The 18,781-nt window shown below is 43.5% G+C and overlaps 1 protein-coding gene across 1 annotated transcript; it reads left to right on the top strand.

Annotated features, from left to right (window-relative positions):
- The first annotated feature begins 3,393 nt into the window (after nt 1-3,393).
- glceb (glucuronic acid epimerase b) lies at nt 3,394-17,506 on the top strand. The gene is made up of 4 exons (XM_030766611.1): nt 3,394-3,428; nt 9,747-10,249; nt 14,496-14,735; nt 16,315-17,506. The coding sequence occupies exons 2-4, from the start codon at nt 9,760-9,762 to the stop codon at nt 17,337-17,339; spliced, it is 1,755 nt and encodes a 584-aa protein (XP_030622471.1). The 5' UTR covers nt 3,394-3,428; nt 9,747-9,759; the 3' UTR covers nt 17,340-17,506.
- Nucleotides 17,507-18,781: the final 1,275 nt, after the last annotated feature.

The following is an 18,781-nucleotide window of genomic DNA, read 5'->3' as shown; positions in this document are numbered from 1 at the left end:
AGGCTAGTGTTTCTGTCTGTAGTTCTCTGATGTGTCTCAGCACACTTTCCGTTCCTCAGACGTCTCTTTGTGTGCATTTTCCACCCCCCCCCCCACCCCCCGCCAAGTTCTTTCTTTTCTGTATTGCAATTGTTATAAATTAAGGCCATAAACATTCCCTTTAGAAGATTTACTTGAAAGCCTAGCTGTATTCTCATCTCTTGCAGTTAATCATGTTTGACGTGATAGAAAACAGAACAATGTCTATACTGTTATTGTCTATTTGTTTTCTACTGCAGCATTTCACGAGAGACAGTTTACTGGATTCTTCTCTCTGTTTGCATTCAGAACACCTCCATGAATCTTTTATCACCTCCTACAGAGCACAAAAGGATTGAGGGTTTGTTGGAGTTGATTTGGTGTGATTATGTTCTATAAGTTGAGTGTCTTCAGGAACCTTCCAGAACAGGCTGCTTTCCTGATGGTGAAGAGAGTGTCACAGTGCTTTGAGAATATTGGAAATCTCATCCAAGAGACTCTGCCTCTGGGTAGTGTCTGCCTTTGGATGTGTGTGCATTGTTTGTTGATGATGCAGGTCAATATGCGCTAAGTGTGTTTTTTGAAAGCGCTAAGTGTGTTTTCAAAGCCCGCCTTCATTCATTTGATTTTGTGCCTTTTCCACACATTAAATAGCTCAGTCAGTTTAAAGCCACTTTTTCATAAGATTCTCGCCGGTAACCTGTTTTTGCTCTCTCTAGCTCCGACTTGTTGCTTTCCCAAGCTCCTGTTGTAGTTCGTTACTTTATCTCAAGATGCCTAAGGGCAACGTGATGAATGCCAGTCTACGGCAGACAGTGACGATCCAAACTCCTAACTCCAAAAAACAGTTCTCGTTTGCCCTACCGATTATGCTGTTCTTTAACGAGTCACAGTGATGGTACAAGAGAAGATCCCTAGTACTAGTATGCTCTGGCTTTAATTACAGCCCTCTGTAAGGACTTCTTTGGGTGGCCACATGTGCCTTTTGGCTAAGCCGGGTTAGAACTCACTTTGTCCAGATGCACATTCCAATGAGCAAACTATCCTGAGGGAATGCCACGTTAGCACTCGAGGAGTGGAGCTGTTGAAATGGCTTAGTGTGATTTCGCTCAGACTTGTTTAGAATGTGTCATTCTCATAACTTTCAGGTCATTGCCTCGCTATTCTCCACGTTATCGAGCTTTGGTGCACTTTTTTTTTTTTGTGGATTATCGAGTCCGACGCCGACTAACGGGGGCAGTCGCTTGCATTGCACCGGTGAGTGTCTGTGAAAAACAGTTTGCGGGTTGTCTTTTTCACTTCATCTTTCTCTATTAATTTGAAGTTTTTAAACAGGCAGTGTAACTGAGAGTCGTCCTACTTTGCGGTGCTGTGCTTATGTGATTCAACCTCGTATACCGTGACGTCGTGTTAAAGGCTCGGTCCGCGCTCTGTATCCCAAGGACCCGCTCCACTCGGTGTTCGTTTGGAGGAATGAGCTTTGCTAAAGCTCTGTGTGATCTCCCGAAGACAGCTGGGGCAATTGAAAATCCTGTTTAATGTCACGCTTCTTGAGTGTGCTGCTCTCCTCCTCCTAGACCATAGGCCGGGGAGCTTTGCAGAGTGCAACCTGAAGGAATTGCTAAATAGCTGGGGTTTCGTTGCAGTGCTGATGTGATCTTTTTTTTCTGATGATAAAGCTGCCATGTCAGGTGTGTGTGGGTGGGTGTGTTTGTGTATTTGGGTGTGTTTATGTGCCAAATTGTGGGCATCTACCTGCGGTTAAGATTAAAGAGGTTCCTTGAGCTGCTAGACAGTGTGTCCTGACTATTGTATTAGCCAGTGTTGAGATTTGAAATTCTCACTTGGGTGTGTTTATTTGGTTCAAATATGGGGAGTTTTGAATTGTGTGGAGTTTGCACACGCACAAATACTTTGAACAGTTTCACCACAAACTGCACCAACAAGATTCTTCATAGAATACTGTGTTGCCTTCAAACCTTCACAAAACCTTGACGTTTTAGTAGCTTAAGAGTGTCGCTAAGTCTTTAGTCAGTGAGGCCTGTTTAAAATACATCTCTCTGCTGTTTTCAAATAAAGCTAATGACAGCATAGTATGAACAACTGAGAATTATTCATCGCTCTGATGCTCTGAAGTGGACTGATAATTTGCGAGGGTTTATTTCATGTCAGATCACATTGACAGTCTACCAATGAAATGTCCCATCTCTGAGGTCTTCAGCCAAACACCCCAGTCTCTCAGAGTAACCTTTTTGTGTATCCTTCAGTTCCCCGTTCAGTCCTTTCTTACAACCCCCATCAATGAGCAATGTATTTGACAGAATGTTATACACTTTCTAATACCTGATTTAAGTGCTTTGTCAATAAGCTCATTTTATGAAACGATCGATCCACTCTTTGCGACGTGATTTAGGGCTGTCTTTTATTTAACAACCGTCCCTCTGGTGCTGGAGGGGCTTTATATGGTAGAGATTAATTGCAGGGCAGAGAACCCCAGTCACTTGCACCTGATGGATTGTCAGTACATTAATGACCCAGCTGTTGAGACGCCTGTAAATTCATCATGGATGCAATTACAAATATGTATTTGTTTCCCCAGCGTGGTTTATGGCCTATTTAAGGCCTGTAAGTCAATGCAGTGTGATGTAGGAGTGTACTTTGTGCCTGGTCAGACATTGTTATGCCAGGCAATTTGACTTGTAAAGCCCCCCCCCTCCTGCCCCCACCCCTCCCAAATAAACGTTCTGTCAGTATGGAGGTGATCAGTCATGATATACTCCAGAAAACATGTGACTGCATTTCAGAAACATTGCACCATCCAAACACGCAGCACTGCGCGTCTGTATTGGAAATATGATGACAGCCAAATTCTGCACTAACTTGATACTGTGGTATTCTGAGCACTGATGGCTCCACAATTGTTACAGACATTGTGAGGGTAAGTCGTGAGATAGCAGTGTGAAATCCCTGTTATTTTCCATCACGGATATTTATTCCCAACTGAGCCATATGTAAACTAATCAGATTGGCTGGAATTAACAGATGATATCTCATTAGTCATTATTCAGACGCTCATCCGAGCATCACTGGGTTGGGTATTACTGAAGGCTGATGGGTCTTTTGCGGAAAGTTCCAGTTAGGGAATATGCTGAGGGAAAAATCTTCAAAGAAACATTGGCAGAACAGTGGAATGTGGAAAACCAAGGCAATAAAGGAGAAGTTTTTATTCCCAGCCCTGCTGTTCAGGGGTCTTAATTGCCTCAGTAACTCATGACTGTTTTGACTATCTTGCAGGTGCTGAACAAACTGCATCTGGAGCGCACGGCCAGATGAAGTAGTGCAGAAGACCGATCCGGCCACCTCGGACATGATGAAATCACATTCAGACATTCTCTGGTGAATGGATCAGGGTAAGATACCCAAAGCTATGTCTGATGTTTTAATCCGTAATAAAACAGTGTTGAAAAGCGAAGTGTGAGAACGGAGAACGTTCGACACGGAAGGAACGTCAGTATGGAACCTGAGCCTAAAGGAATCCAAATCTGTCTCTGTATTGTTTATTTAATAACCGCTCCCCGTCTCCGCTAATCTTAACAAACTGAGAGTGACTGGTAGATTTCTTTTAGAGTTTTTGGCAAAAGGAATGGAAGTTTTGTTAGCCTCAGTCAATGTAGTATCAGGACGTTTTGCCACAGACAATCTGCAGCTGCCTATGGGTCTGCCTCTGGGTCAGATGGGAATAAATTCTGTGTCCCACTGCGTCACACACTACTTCGAACCTTTTTTTTTTCAAAGAATAACAACAACAAGAGTAATTATACTTTGTTTTCGTTTTATAAGAACATCACAAATGATGCCGGCATGGCACGAAACATCGTTTTTGCAGTCTTCTGGATCCATGACTCTGGATCTTTTTGGATCTGTGACTCTGTACCTTTGAAGCCGACTGCAGTTTGATCTCATCCCCTCTTATAATCTGAAGGAGATTGGTGTTTGTTTGCCCATACTGTTGTGACTTGTTTTTCCTGGTCCTAAGGGCTACAACCGATAGTTTATTTCTCTCTCTCTCTCTCTCTCTCTCTCTCTCTCTCGTCTTGACTTGATGAGAAGTGTGTTTAATCTCCCTGTAGGCTTTAACATTGTAAGCTTTTCAGTAATAACCAGAATAATCCTTTGACTGCAGATGAATTGTATGAAGGACATTAACTTCAAAGCAATTTCCTCCTCTCCCCGACTGTTACGAAAGATATAAATACTGCTTCATTGTGCCGGACTAATTTGAGTTGACTTTTTATTAACCTGTAAATTTGTCTGTCCTCTCAGATTATTTATACACAGCGTTCAAGAATATGCGCTGACCTGCGGTCCAAGTGGTCTGTTGAAAAGGTTGTTTGGATGTAGCAAGGGTTGGGACGGCGAACCGCTTTCCGTGCCTTTACCAGCTCGCCCCGGTATACTATCGAAACAAAGCGGAGCGAGAGCAGATAGAGATATTACAGAGAAATGTAGACAAAGTCCCTTGGGAGAGTCGGTAAAATCAAAGGAGAGAGCTAGAGAGAATTGAATTAAGAGAGTGTTCGAGTGCCAAGCATTCTAAAACGCAGGTCCACTCTTGTCTGTTTGCTCGACTATGAGACAAGGCTTTGGAATGCTGTGTTTTTACTGGCTTTCAGAAAAGATTCAGATTCACATAAAACTCACCTGACTACTCAGAGCTAAGCGCAAAGTGCGCTGAAGAGGACTAAGATGGCATTGCTCACGGTCATTATTTAGGTCTGTTCGCTTGAAAAATGGCCGCACAGTCTCCAGGCAGTTTTTGCTCCCGGCCTGGTTGTCAGTGACTTATAGCTGTATTTGCCCATGCCGATCCTCTACTGATGGAACAGGTGTGTGTCAGAGATTGTTACTCTGGCCGTTTTGATGCCTGTGTCGTGTCTGTTATCAGGTCGACTTGACCACTCCACCTGTCAAGCAGTGTCCGATGTAACTGCAGTGGGGAAGCCTGACTCTGCTGCAGCAAAGATCAGAATTTGAAATGCATTCTGTATCCATCACCACGTTGAGTATTAGGTCTGGGATCAGTTATGTTTCAGGAAGAGTTTTCACCACGGACTTCCCTTTATCCTCAACTTTTTGCCTTTTCTTTTTTCTCTGTACAGTGGAAAAGAAGAAAAAAAATACGTAACAAACAGATTTGGTTATTGTGAGCCATGCATTTGTAGGTTGTTGATCTGTGAATTTCAGTGGGCGTGCCCATGATTTGTTCTCTGCTTGGCTGGCTTTTAATGAGTATTAGACTAGATGACACAGAGGGACTGAAACCCATTATCGTGCTGTCATCAGCCATGGCTGTACTCTGGTTTGTGCCAGTGAGAAAACCCAATAATATGCTCTTGTTGACTCAGTAGCTCAGATAAAAAATTTGTCTCTGTTAATGAGTCTGATAATCATGTTGTTTGTGATGTTGGCAAATGGAAAATGGAAGTGATTCTCTCTGATTACTGACTCAGTTAACAGTAATGTCAATGATGTTGGAATAACAATGACTGTTTTTTTTTTTTTTTTCCATCCCATCTGTAAGTGCTGGCTCATCCTCTCCCTACAGTAATGGGGAATGGGAGATAACAGGCATCTAGATTGTGGTTCAACCTGGTGTTTTGTTTTTTTTTACCCTGTATCCATCCCCAGGATGAATTCACAATGCAAGGAGTGAAAAAGTCGAGAGTTTAGTTGGCATCTTCACACCTGTGCCCTCTCGCGTGACTGCTGCTTTCTCTCTTCCCTGAAGGCCAGTTCCCCGCAGTGTTTTCACATCGGTGAATGTTTTTGCCATAGCAGATTACTCAAAGTGAGATCTGGAGTCAACACACTGTTGTACAAGGCTGTCCTTCATCCTCTGGAGGATCGTACCATGTATTTTGTCTTTGTGTAATATCTCAGCAGAGGAGAAGACAACCAAGCATCTAGATTGTATTCAAGGTCCCTTAATAATTTCCTGGGGCTCCAACTGGACTAAAGAGGATAAAGCATCCGTGAAGATGGAAGACTCGTGATTTTTAAACGTCATATTTGACTGCTTGTCCTGAAAAGTTTCTAACCCATTCTACAAAGCTTTAGTGAACTAGATTACTTAGTATCTGCCTCTTTGCCTTTGCCCATCTGGTTTGATTTGATTAGAGTTTTTTTTTTTCTGAAATAAGCCTATTTCTGTCTGCTAAACCAACTGGGAACTTAAGGGGTCAGAGCTGGAATTTGAGCTTGTTGAGTAGCTGGAGCTTCTGATAGCTGTTAGTTCACGCTGCCATCCATGACATGCTAACAATGTACAACAGCTGCTATAAGCATGTGACCTGTTGGCAAATGGTTCTCCGTAGATACTGGCTCATAGTGATGACTGGAGGAACTGCTGCACCAGCTCCATATAATAGCACCATAGAGACTAATGTAATGTGTGTGTGTGTGTATAGAGATATGTGTGTGTGTATATATATATCTATATAGATATAGATATGTGTGTGTGTGTATGTATGTGTATATATGTGTGTGTGTGTGTGTGTGTGTGTGTGTGTATATATATATATATATATATATATGTATATGTATATATGTATGTATATGTATATATATGTGTGTATATATGTATGTGTGTGTGTATGTATGTATGTATATATATATTGCATAAAATATATATGTTCTCTGTGGCTCCATCTTTTGTTTTAAAGTGCTGAAATCTCTGTCTTGAGTAGAAGTCTCCATATCTTACACTTTATTCATCAGGTTCGGAGTATTGCGTCTCAGGCGCGAGATGTTTGAGCAAAAATTGCATTTTGACAGCAGCTCACCTCAATTTCTCTTCCTCTCTCAGGATATTAAACACAAATCCCTCAAACTTGCCACTGTAAAATAGGGACACTTGCTGAATAAGGATGTATTTGAATTTGTCTGTGCTGAGTGGACAGTTCATCCAGCTCTTTAATTCAAACTCAAACAAAGTTGTTATCCGATAAACCGGCCCGTAATTGCCACGGCCCGGCTGTTTACCTGACACGGACGGTTTGAAAAGCCGGCGGGAAGCCTCGAAAAAGCTTTACCTTCCATCTCCATTCATGAATCCTGATGAGTAACTGTGGCCTTTACCCCTGTTCCTCATTGTTTTCCCTCTGTGTGGAGAGCACATTAAAACACTGAGTGGATAAGACAGCCGTGAGGGCTCTGGGGAGAGTCTGTATGGCCTGTGATGCCATTAGCACTGAAAGCAGCCCATTCATGGAGCCCAGTTTCTCAGTGCCAGCCACGGCCTTCATCGCTTGATGGCCTTCACCAGACCACAATACATCCCCTGTGTTTCCCAGAGCTTAGGATGCCAGCACGGAAGAGCAGGCCAGGGGCACTGGAGCCCTTTGAAGGCAATGCTGGATAATATCTCTAAAGGGAAGATATGTGCTTGTGATCATCCAGTTATCTGGCCGGCTGTATGGCAGGGTTTCAGCCATCGATCCCTTGCCCCTTGTCCCCGTTTGCGTTCTTGGATGTCTCGCTGTAGGGGAAGGTCATGCATCATTCCGATGAGGACGCTCGAAAAGGCGTGGCCGCGGCTAGGTTGTCGTAGCAACGAGGAGAGAATTGAATGCGTACTTAAAAGGAGTTCTGGTCAGAAATTCGTTCAGAAATTCTGTAGCTGTTTTTTTTTTCTAAGTTGGTTTTCTAAGCCTCGCTACTTGTTTTGCCGATTCAAACAATGCGACGATTATACTGCTTTAAGCCTCTGCATTTCATATTACGTTAATTTCCTTGGAATTGTACCAGACTTGCTGTACTATTCCCACTAAGTCGGCAGCACTACTTGATCGGAGGGATTACATCAGTGCAACACTCCTGTGGTGGGTCTGATCTGTGGATTACACAGAGCTCAGCTCTGTCTCCTGCTTTTTAGTGGATTTGAATACAGATGATCCCCATGTGCTGCTGTTGGGTTGTTTGGTCCAGCTGAGCTTTTCTCGTTTCTGTGTTAGAGCATGATTACTTAAGAAAAACACATTAAGAGATTTTTTTTTTATTCACGTCGGCATAGAGAGCAGCGAGAACTTAAGCCCCCGGAAGTTTCACAGAATTTAAATAACGTTCCCGAGACCCCGGAAAAGTCCTGGCGCTTTGCGTTTGACGTAACCGGTCCTCACCTTTATTCTAATAGATGAGTTTATGGTGTGGTTGGGGTTCGTGATGTCTGGGTTGAGCCAGGTTTAGACCACTCTGCTGCTACTTCTCTTCCTCCTATCTTCCCCCTTAGAAAGCTGAAGAAAGAGCAGATTATTTATAGTCTGAGTAAATGAGACAGGCTGCTTATTTTTCAGCAAGCAGTCTCTCTGCATCACCACTGCTCTCTCAGCACAGAGAGGGGGGGTGGGGGGGGGGTGAGAAGAGAAATATCTGACCTGATCTATCATCTGAATATGTAACATCTTTTCACTAGATATGAGCAATATTTTTTTTTTTTTTTTTTTTAGGCAATATTTCATGGTTATCGTGTCTGTCAAAATAGAAATTTCACTGAAGACAGCATTTTGGTCATGAAATACTGAACTGTATTAGAGCATATGAAGTTCTGTCTTTTGAGATTAATGTGTTGTGGAAGCAGACACCTCCTGTAACACCTTTTGAACATTATTATTACAGTGTGCGTTAATTCTCTGTTGTCATTCCCTCACTTAAACGCTTTCAGATCAATCATTTTAATTAGAAGAATCCAGGCACTGTTACCTTGGCAGATTGATGGAGCTCATTGTTGAATTGATGCACGGTCATTGTGCTGCTGACCTTAGACTTGGCTTTGCCTATGCAGAGGCATTGAGTGGAACTTGGAGGTAATGATTTTTTCCTCGGGATATTTGCGGCTGCATCTTTGTCATTGCCTGCTCTGCCCGGCTAAGCCGCGCACTGTAATTAGCAGAGGTAGGAGGCAGCGCGGCTGGCCTATTGATTTTTATTTTTCAGGCAGATTAAATGCCAGAGAGCTGTGATTTGTAAGGGATGCAGACTTCCTTGATTGGCATTTGTAGCTGGCAAGAGGCTTCACTCTGGTCTGTTGGCCCAGAAGTCGCCTACCCTACTTGTTTAGATTTTACAGAGTCTTAGCTGGACCTTTCTTCCGTTTAGTAGTCCATTCTTTACAAAAAAACCCCAAAAAAACGTTTGTCCTTAAAATGTAGCTAAGAGGATATGAGAGTTGAAGGGCTTTTTGACTGATGCATTTGGTCTTTGGCTCTGATCTTACTTTTCTGTATACTTTGCTGAAAGATTTCAACATCTTTTGTAACCTTTTCAATTGAAATGTCATCTTTGGAATGTGTAAACAGAATCACAAAGGAATATGATATTGTATTTTCTGTCAAATTGCTGGCCCACGTGCACTGCAGTCTGTGACTGAACACAGCATGCACTCACCTGCTCAGACTCTTAAGACGTGTCCCCTTGTATTCCACTGCTTGCCTTCAGAGTCGCACGTTGACTGAGCCGATATTGGATTTTCCACTCAAGCTTCGTTTAAGCATTAGTGGAGGGAAATGATATTGATTTGGCTTTTAAACAATATGTGAATTTATATCGACGGACATCGATTTTTTTCTTTAATTGGATTACAGACAACCTGTCAACAATGAAATGTGACTGCTACTTGTGTGGGAATAAACATGTCTCTGTATGTGTGTCTGTCTGTCTGTGTGTGCCTGCAGGTGAGGCGTGAAGATGCGTTGCCTCGCGGCCCGTGTCCACTACAAGACCCTGATTGTGATCTGTGCTCTCCTCACGCTCGTCACAATCTTACTCTGGAACAAATGCACAAGCGAGAAGGCCCTGCGGTTCCTCCCCAGACCCCAACCCGCCCCAAGCCCCAAGGGAGACGTCCACCAGCAGCAGCCGCAGCCTCCAGAACCTCCGCCCGTGGTCGGAGGCGTCCGCTACGAAGAGATCGACTGTCTGATCAATGAAGATGTCACCATCAAAGGCAGACGGGAAGGCCATGAAGTATACCTGCCTTTCAGCTGGATGGAGAAGTACTTTGAGGTTTTTGGTAAAATTGTACAGTACGACGGCTACGACCGGTTCGAGTTCTCCCACAGCTATTCCAGAGTGTACGCTCAGCGGGAGCCATATAACCCCAGCGGAGTGTTCATGTCATTTGAAGGCTACAATGTGGAAGTTAGGGACCGTGTGAAGTGCATCAGTGGAGTGGAAGGTGGGTAGTTCTGTGTCTCCTCCCGTCTTGCATGTATTCGTATCGCGTGTGTGTGTGTGTGTGTGTGTGTGTGCGCGCTCGCGCGCGTGCGTGAGTCTTATAAGACATACATTGCCCTCAAATTGAGTCACGTGGATTGCGACTCACTTTGTACCTGAATGCGTATCACGTCAGTCCTGAACTTAATTGGAGAAAAGGGGACCCGTCTTAAACTCAAACGGCTGGTGTCCATTAATAGTCATTTAGCTACATGGTCCAAGGAGCAGTTTTCCTGGAATCCAGACTTAAGTAATCCACCCCTAGCCTTCTCTGAGTAATGCACCCTCAATTGACTTACATTAAGCAAATGAAAATGGGATTGATTCTGCAGATTACAAGAGCTGATTGTGGTGACCCCAAACTTAATGGAAGACCATTTTATGTTTGTGCCAACATGCATCTTTCATTGCAAGGAGAGATAGAGAAAGGAGAGATAGAGAAAGGAGAGATAGATAAAGAAAGAGAGAGAGAAAATGAGAGGAAGTCCAGTGACGGTGCTCTGACCAGCTGGCATTTCGCTTGTCCTTACAAACAGCGGTAGTGCCTGGCTGTCTAAGAAAGTCATTTTTCTATCTGTCAGTGTCCACCGCGTAACCAGCCATCTCACTCGCCGCACTCCATCACTGTCCTTGCAGTTTGACAGTTGACTTTCATTTATCTTCCTGTGGCTGTTTAAACATGCATTGCTCCTAAGGACAGTTGGGGGGGGGGTGGGGTGGGGGTGGGGAGGGGTTCTTAAGAGCAATGACAAAAAGCACAGACTTTTACGTCCTGGCAGTGCGAAAGTTCGTTCACTTTTACAGGAAGTCGCTGAGACGCTGCCAAATGTGAGAGGGGAGCGCTTCTCAATACGTCTTCTGTGGATGCCCTTCACACTTCATTTTCTTCCTCCCCTTTTTCTCTCTCTCTCTCTTTTCCTGCTCTCTTTACTCTCTCTCTCTCTCTCTCTTTCCCCCTTACTCTCTCTCTCTCACTCTCACTCTCTCCATCGCTCTCTCTCACTCTCACTCTCTCCCTTACTCTCTCTCTCTCCCTCTCCCCCTTACTCTCTCTCTCTCTCTCTCTCTCTCACTCTCTCTCTCTTCCTCCCCTTGTCAATTGCTTGCTCCTGTCATTTCTCTCGCTCATCATTTGACCTTCTCTCTCATATATTTCTGTTGTTTGTGTGCAAGTTGTTTGCCCTTTTAAATAAAGATGAAATATTTCTGTAAGACACATTACATGTGTTCTGTAGAGAATTCAAAGCATAATTAAAAATGCTGATGATCTTTACAGAGAACGACAGGACATGTGTTGTCACCATATGCCATCCATTAAACGTGATTGTTAAGGCTTTACAGCTTGCCTGATCATAGATCATTAGTTAATGCTTTGTTGAAGGTGCTGAGAAGAATCTAAAATGTATCCAAGATATTTAATGTGGCTGTCTCAACACTTTCTAATTGGATGAGACATTCTCTGATACCATAACAGTTAAGACCTAAAATGATCTCTTCATTAGGAACTATTGCAAATAACCACAGTGAGTAATCTCTGTGATGGGTCCAGTCTGCAGTCTGTTCTAAACTATGATGTTAATTGGCATTTCCCCATTATCAAAAAGGATTTGCCATGTCAAAGTATAAAACTGTTTAACTAGACGCAGGACAGGATCACTGAACTACTCACCTAAATAAAAAGTCGCTGTCTGATGATGCTTTCGTCAAACAATGCAAATCTGAAATTCACTGGAAGTGACTGTCCTGACAGCTTTTTTGTTCTCCCGTGAGCAAGCACCCCTTTGACTGTTTGTGCTACAGGGAGTTATTGTGAATGTCCACTGGCCTGAGATACAGGGCACTATTTACAGTGATGGCCTTTACAGTGATGGCCTTCTGCAGATAACAGCAGCATCTTCTAGTCTAGTTACATTCTGCTTAGAGCTGTGTTACACTAAATTAGTCTGACCCCTGATGGACCTCTTCACAACCAACTGAAGACTTTCATCTGCATTCATTATGAAATTAATTACAGAACTTTTGCACTAAAAAAAGGATCTTGAACCTCAGGTTGGCCCTATAAGCGTGAAATGCTTATACCCATTTCATTCTGCTTGCCTTTTCATGGAGGCGTTCAGAGTGGTAAATGGCAATGTCTTTTTTTTCCCTGCGTGCCTTAAAGGGGCAGGTTTACTTCGTAATCCATTGTGGGGGAAATTGGGTCGTCTCTAAATGGAGACAAATCCATTGGCAGTGTGAAAGCGATGGAGTGTGAATTATTCTTGCGCTCTCATATCCTACAGGGCTGAATTTCTTCCCTCTCTGTCTGTCTCTCACACTCTCTCTCTCTCTCTCTCTCTCTCTCTCTCTCTCTCTCTCTCCCTCTCTCCTTTACTCTCTCTCCTTTTCTGTGCATTGCCTGAGTCCATTAATCAAGCGTCAAGCTTACAGCTTCACAGAAGCCTTTACACCTCTACACAAGTTTACGTCTTTAAAGTACGGCCCCACTGCATTAATTACTTCACTGAAGCGTGGGGCCCCACAGCCTCCTGGAGAGTGTGAAATGTTTCTTTTCGTTTCTCTTAGTATCTGTGGAAACTTGCAGAAGAACTCGCCCTGGAAGCATATGCACTGAAAATGGTAGAGATGGAGCTTCGGTTGAGTAGCTGTTCTCAGATTCATCAGTAGGCATTTTCACGCAAAAGAGGAAACAGGCTCTGGAAATGTGTAATTAATGATGTTTTTCTGTTTGAATTTGAGGGATCACCCACCCATTTTGTAAAGTTTGGTTAATTTAAAACCAACTCTAGGCTTAAGCAACACCTTTTTGGCTTTGAAACTTAACTCACTTGGTGTGTTCTCCAGTGTACGTGCACAGGGTCTCACTTGCATGTTCCTTTTCCCAGGCATATTTTCAAGTAGAGGTGTTAAACAGAGTAACTGATGGTCTTTTTTTTTTTTTCCATCTAGGGGTTCGTTCCTAGCACAGTGGCTCTCTAGCACTGAGACATAATGAGACAATATAGACAGAAGCCTTGGGCAGTGAGTGAAAGCTCAAACTCGTATAATTAGATGGAGGGGTATGGACCACAGCTCTCCGCACCACGGCGCTAAACGAGAACACTTCCTGTCCACACAGTCCTGTGACAGATAACTCTCCTCAAGCAAGGCCAAAAAAAAAAAAAAAATAATAATAATAAAAGAACTGGACCTGAAAAGAATCTAGGCCAGACACTATTGCCACAGACTCCATTTGACTCCTGATGTGGATTCCACTTTCTCTCTCCCTCTGTGTGTGTGTGTGTGTGTGTGTGTGTGTGTGTGTGTGTGTGGGTCTTTGCTGCTTGCACAACCACAGAGATGGCCTGGAGAAATGAAATGAAGTGCCTATGATTAGTGCATGTGGGTGCTCACTGAATCCAAATGCATACATGTGTGTCTGTGGGTGTCTGATGTATCTCTGTGTCTCTGCACAATTAATACCCCCTTTCCTCTCCAAGTTACTTGTAAAGCAGCGTTGCCCTGGCATGAAATGCTTTAGTTGTTAGTGTTGGCATGCACTGCTGTTAAACAGAGCTGAAATGCTGTGAGAATGAACCTCCACTTGCTGTATGAGAGAAAAACAGACATGTTTAGTCATGAAGGAAGCCCTGATCTTTCACACAGCTATTTCACCATTGTTGGTTACATGACATCGTAGATGAGGACTGGTGTTGAAATCAACACAAATATGCAAACTGAATTAAGTGTGTGCACAATCCTTATTCTAGATTTAGTGGTGCTTTGCAAGATTGAATGCAGTAGGTTTTTATTTCCTATGTTTGTAACCTTCTCAGTCATCTGCTCTTTAAGGAAACAAACTCACTATGGGGACACCACATTTCTTCTCGAATAGACTTTCTGCCAGGAGAGCTGAAAATGGACCTGCTTAATTTAATTTCTGCAGCAAAACATTGCTAAATTACCTATTTATAACCTCCCATACTTCTTTTTGTTAGATTGTTTCATTTAGGTTTCTATGTATGAGCTACTAATTGTATTTCAAACCAGTTAACGGATGACCTCCTTTACACTTTATCCAATAGGATGATAATGATACTTGTTGGTGCAATTGAGAACTCATAACCATTCATCCTGACCTTACCAACTTTTTTCCTCAAATTCAAATGTTTTGTTTTCTCTCTGTGTTTGCTGCCAAACTCAAAATGAATGTTTCTTGCCCCGTGTAGGCGTGCCCTTATCCACTCAGTGGGGTCCACAGGGTTATTTCTATGCGATTCAGATAGCCCAGTATGGCCTGAGTCACTACAGTAAGAATCTGACAGAGCGGCCGCCCCACGTGGAAGTGTATGATACGGCTGAGGAAAGGGACAGCAGACCCAGTGCTTGGACTGTCCCTAAAGGCTGCACCATCACCAAAACCTACGACAAGACCCGAACCAGCTGGGTCCGACACTTCAGTGCACCAGGTACAGCTGAGCTCTGGACGGCGTTTGTCTTGTTTTGGTTTTGCTATCTTATCTCTGATTTTCATTTTATCTTCATGTTAATCCACTCTTCTGTTCCCATCAGTCTTTAAAGGTTATAAATAGGGCTCCAACCTACCTTCCTGGCTTTGCTTTCAACTTTCCATCTTGTCCTGCTTACCCACTCTGTTCGCTGATTTGTCTTTAAAGTCGTAATGGAGTCCACAGTTTCGCTGCATCGGTCTGTCATTCAGACACTGACTCATAGGGCTCTCTGGAGTTTGTGCCAACTTTAAGGAAGTGCAGTCAGCAGGACCTTCAGAAAAGATCACCATTCAAATGCTTTTAACACCCGCAGTCTTTTCAAACCCTCTAATCCTGTCTTCTCCTCTAAAACGTGTTCATCTATTCATACATTCTGCCCGCCTCTCTCTTAGTCTCTTTCTTTATCGCCCTCTGTCCAATCATTTACATTCTTATTTTATTACTGCAATCAACAATAACTGCTGAGCAGTTCCTTACTGTTCCTCATGAGAAAAATCAATTTGTGCATTGCAGTAAAGAAAACACTGCGTACTGGAAACAGTGTGAACAGTGAAGAAATTTTGCCAACATAAAAGCAAAGCTTTCATGCTTTCAAACCAATACAGTATGTGTTCTGTTCTTAATAATACAGTGAGGCATTTTGGGGTCTCAGATAATCAATACCCATTAGAATTAGCTGGGCTGCTGTTGAGGCAAGCAGTAATTGGTGTCATCACCCCCAAGCATTGATCTCTTTGGAGCCAAGCATGGATGCAATGCCGTGCCGCCCTGGCTATGCACTGGAGCCGGGATCTTGTCTGTATTCCCTGCTCATCCTTTATTGATGGTGGAGTAATCAGCAGGCCACAGTACAAATCCACTTACTCACAAGCTTGCCTTAAGTAATGGATTTATGAGTGCATTAAACAGTGGTAGGAATTGTGCTTGCCAGACAGTCAGAGACTGGCTCTGTTATGCGCTCTTTCTTTCTGTCTTTCTCTAGTTCTAACAGAGGAGCACTCTTGCACTTTTTGTTTTTTTTGGTAATCTTGGAAGGGAATGTACTAGATCAAGGAAGAGGCTTCGTGATGAGTGTACAGTAAAGTACCAATTTGCAAGAGTTTCTGAATCTGTGTTTTTAACATGTACAGCAGACATTGGAGGTAGATTCAAGATGACTTTAATCCCCCACTGTGAATAGCACGCATGTGCCTTTAGCTGTGATCTCCTAGAAAGACTCTGGAACTCCAGGACTCTCGTCTCAATGCTGGACAAATTGCCCCCCCCCCCCCCCCCCCCAATCCACTGCTATTTCAGCCAAATACCCCCTCTCTCTAAGCCAGTCCAACCTCTTTGTTTAATGAACCAGTGGTAATGCATGTGACCCAGTCTCTCGTTGGACTCCTTTCTGCTAGAATTATCAGACTCTCTTTGACTGTGATCTGTGTGTGAATAGAACAGTGAGAAAAGGGGAAAGATGGGGACAGAGGTAGGGAATTGAGACAACTTATGTATAATTTTCTCCTTTTTTCCCCTTTCTGTTTTTGATATTACACAGAAAACTCGGAGGGCATCTCTCTTCCATTGAGCAACACCAAGGACTTCATCATTTCTTTCGACTTGAAATTCACATCCAATGGCAGCGTTTCTGTTGTCCTGGAGACCACAGAGAAGGGGGCTCCGTTTATCATCCGCTATGTCACCAATACTCAGCTCATTGCTTTTAAGGACAGAGACATCACCTATGGGATCGGCCCTCGGACATCTTGGAGCACAGTCACCAGAGATCTTCTCACCGATCTGAGGAAGGGTATTGGCCTCTCCAACACCAAAGCGGTCAAAGCTACCAAGACCATGCCACGTCGTGTAGTCAGACTCATTCTGCATGGTCGAGGAGCCATCGACAATATCACCATATCGACCACCTCCCATATGGCAGCCTTCTACGCTGCCAGCGATTGGTTGGTGCGAAACCAGGACGAAAGGGGCGGTTGGCCAATCATGGTGACTCGTAGGCTGGGGGAGGGGTTTAAGGCACTGGAGCCAGGCTGGTACTCTGCCATGGCACAAGGGCAGGCCATGTCCACTCTGGTGCGTGCCTACCTTCTCACAAAAGATGAGACATACCTCAAATCCGCCCTGCGAGCCACGGGGCCTTTCCGTCTGCCCTCTGAACAGCACGGTGTCAAAGCTGTCTTCATGAACAAGTACGACTGGTATGAGGAGTACCCCACCACTCCCAGTTCCTTTGTACTCAATGGTTTCATCTATTCTCTCATTGGACTCTATGATGTGGCTGAAACAGCAGGGGACAAACTGGGCAGAGAAGCAGGTCAGCTCTTCAGCAAAGGCATGGAGTCACTTAAAGCCATGCTTCCCCTCTATGACACAGGCTCAGGCACCATCTATGACCTGCGGCATTTTATGCTGGGCACTGCACCCAATTTGGCTCGCTGGGACTACCACACCACGCACATCAACCAACTCCAGCTGCTGGCAACTGTGGACAACTCGCCCATCTTTAGGGACTTTGTCAAGCGCTGGAAGAGCTACTTGAAAGGAGGACGGGCCAAGCACAATTAGCACTGCCCATTTAAAAGTTTTAAACTTAGAAAAATGGTCTGACCGACCAGTGTTCTGGTCTGGTGGAGGGAGTTGGGTGCCTTCAGGTGAAAGAACACAATCTGCTGTCGTGTCCAGCAGGAAGAAGTCACTGAGCTCCGCCCCCCAGTTTGCTCTCTGAGACTGTGATTGCAGTGCTTGTTGTCTCTGTGCTACAGGTTATAATTATAAGTACAAATGTGGCTTCCTGTAGTGGGTTCTGAATGAAAGGAAAGATTTTCCTTTATTTATCTAGAAAATAGTATATTTGCAGCTTTGAATGGGAAATGTTTGTCAGTGAGGTCAAGGACTGTTCATGTTGTGGTGCACAGTTAAAGGACCTGAAGTGCAAAACAGCATCTGTCAAAAATTAATTTAATTTTTTTTTCCTTTCCTGTTTGTCTTCTTATTTGTTGGGGGTGGCTGTGAGTGAGTGGCAAACAACACTGAATAAGTCATAGATCATGAATATTCATCAAAAATAATCAGATGGAAAGGAAGGAAAAGGAAAACTTTAAAGCTGAATTGATTTGGGGGTTTTTTCCAGAAGATTCTCTGAGTATGAATTATATAAAGACACTCCAAGTTCAACCAAAAAAAAAAAAAAAAAAAAGAGGACAAATACACTAAAAAGTAGCTACATTTATAAAAGTATACAGCTATTTGGCTTCAAGTGTTCTACCGGTTCTCCAACACTATTTATGCCCATCCTGTAATATGTCAGCTTTCCATACTCTTACATCTTATATACAGCAGAAATCTTCCACCCTCTGTTCTGAACAGCCTGACCACAATCTCATTGTGTTCACACTAATGCTGCCTATACCAGAGTCGTAACGAGATTAGGGCTTTGGTCTGATGTTCTCAGGTCAGTTAGGCACTGCGTGAAAGCCCGAGGTTCTCTATGGAGGTCGTATCCTTATTCCTGTCCGCAATTGAGTGCCATTTCGGGCTTTTTACTCCAGAGACAGGATGAAGTGGTGTTTCTCATCTTATGACTAGCTGCTTTGTTAAACCACCATCTGCTGATCTGAGTGTCATCGTTTCTGCAGGTTACTCCATAACATTTGTGGCGTAGGATTTGGTTAAAGAACAGGTTGTGGTTCAGAAGTTAAAAGGAGGGAAAGAGCAAACCATGTACTGTAGAGGCTTCATCACTTTAGGCAAGTTTTTGGAGGGTTCGAAAGAACAGAACAACCGAATTGAAAGGCTTGGTACTTCAGTCCACAGCTTTATGGAAACTATGAAATAATGTGGCTGAAATTTTTGCCATTTGCTCGAGTACTTCAGTGTCATAATATAACCATTTGTTACAAGTCAAGTTCTCTGGAGCCACCGTCCACTTGCTTTTGATTCTGGCCAAATCCAGTTTAGTACGGTTTGTATTCCTGAACAGTGACATAACTGGATATCATTTAGTACTG

This window comes from Chanos chanos, chromosome 2, assembly GCF_902362185.1.
Source record: "Chanos chanos chromosome 2, fChaCha1.1, whole genome shotgun sequence".
In the NCBI taxonomy this organism is placed as follows: domain Eukaryota; kingdom Metazoa; phylum Chordata; class Actinopteri; order Gonorynchiformes; family Chanidae; genus Chanos; species Chanos chanos.
Note: the sequence above shows the minus strand (reverse complement) of the source record. Positions and strands in the feature narration are given on the sequence as shown.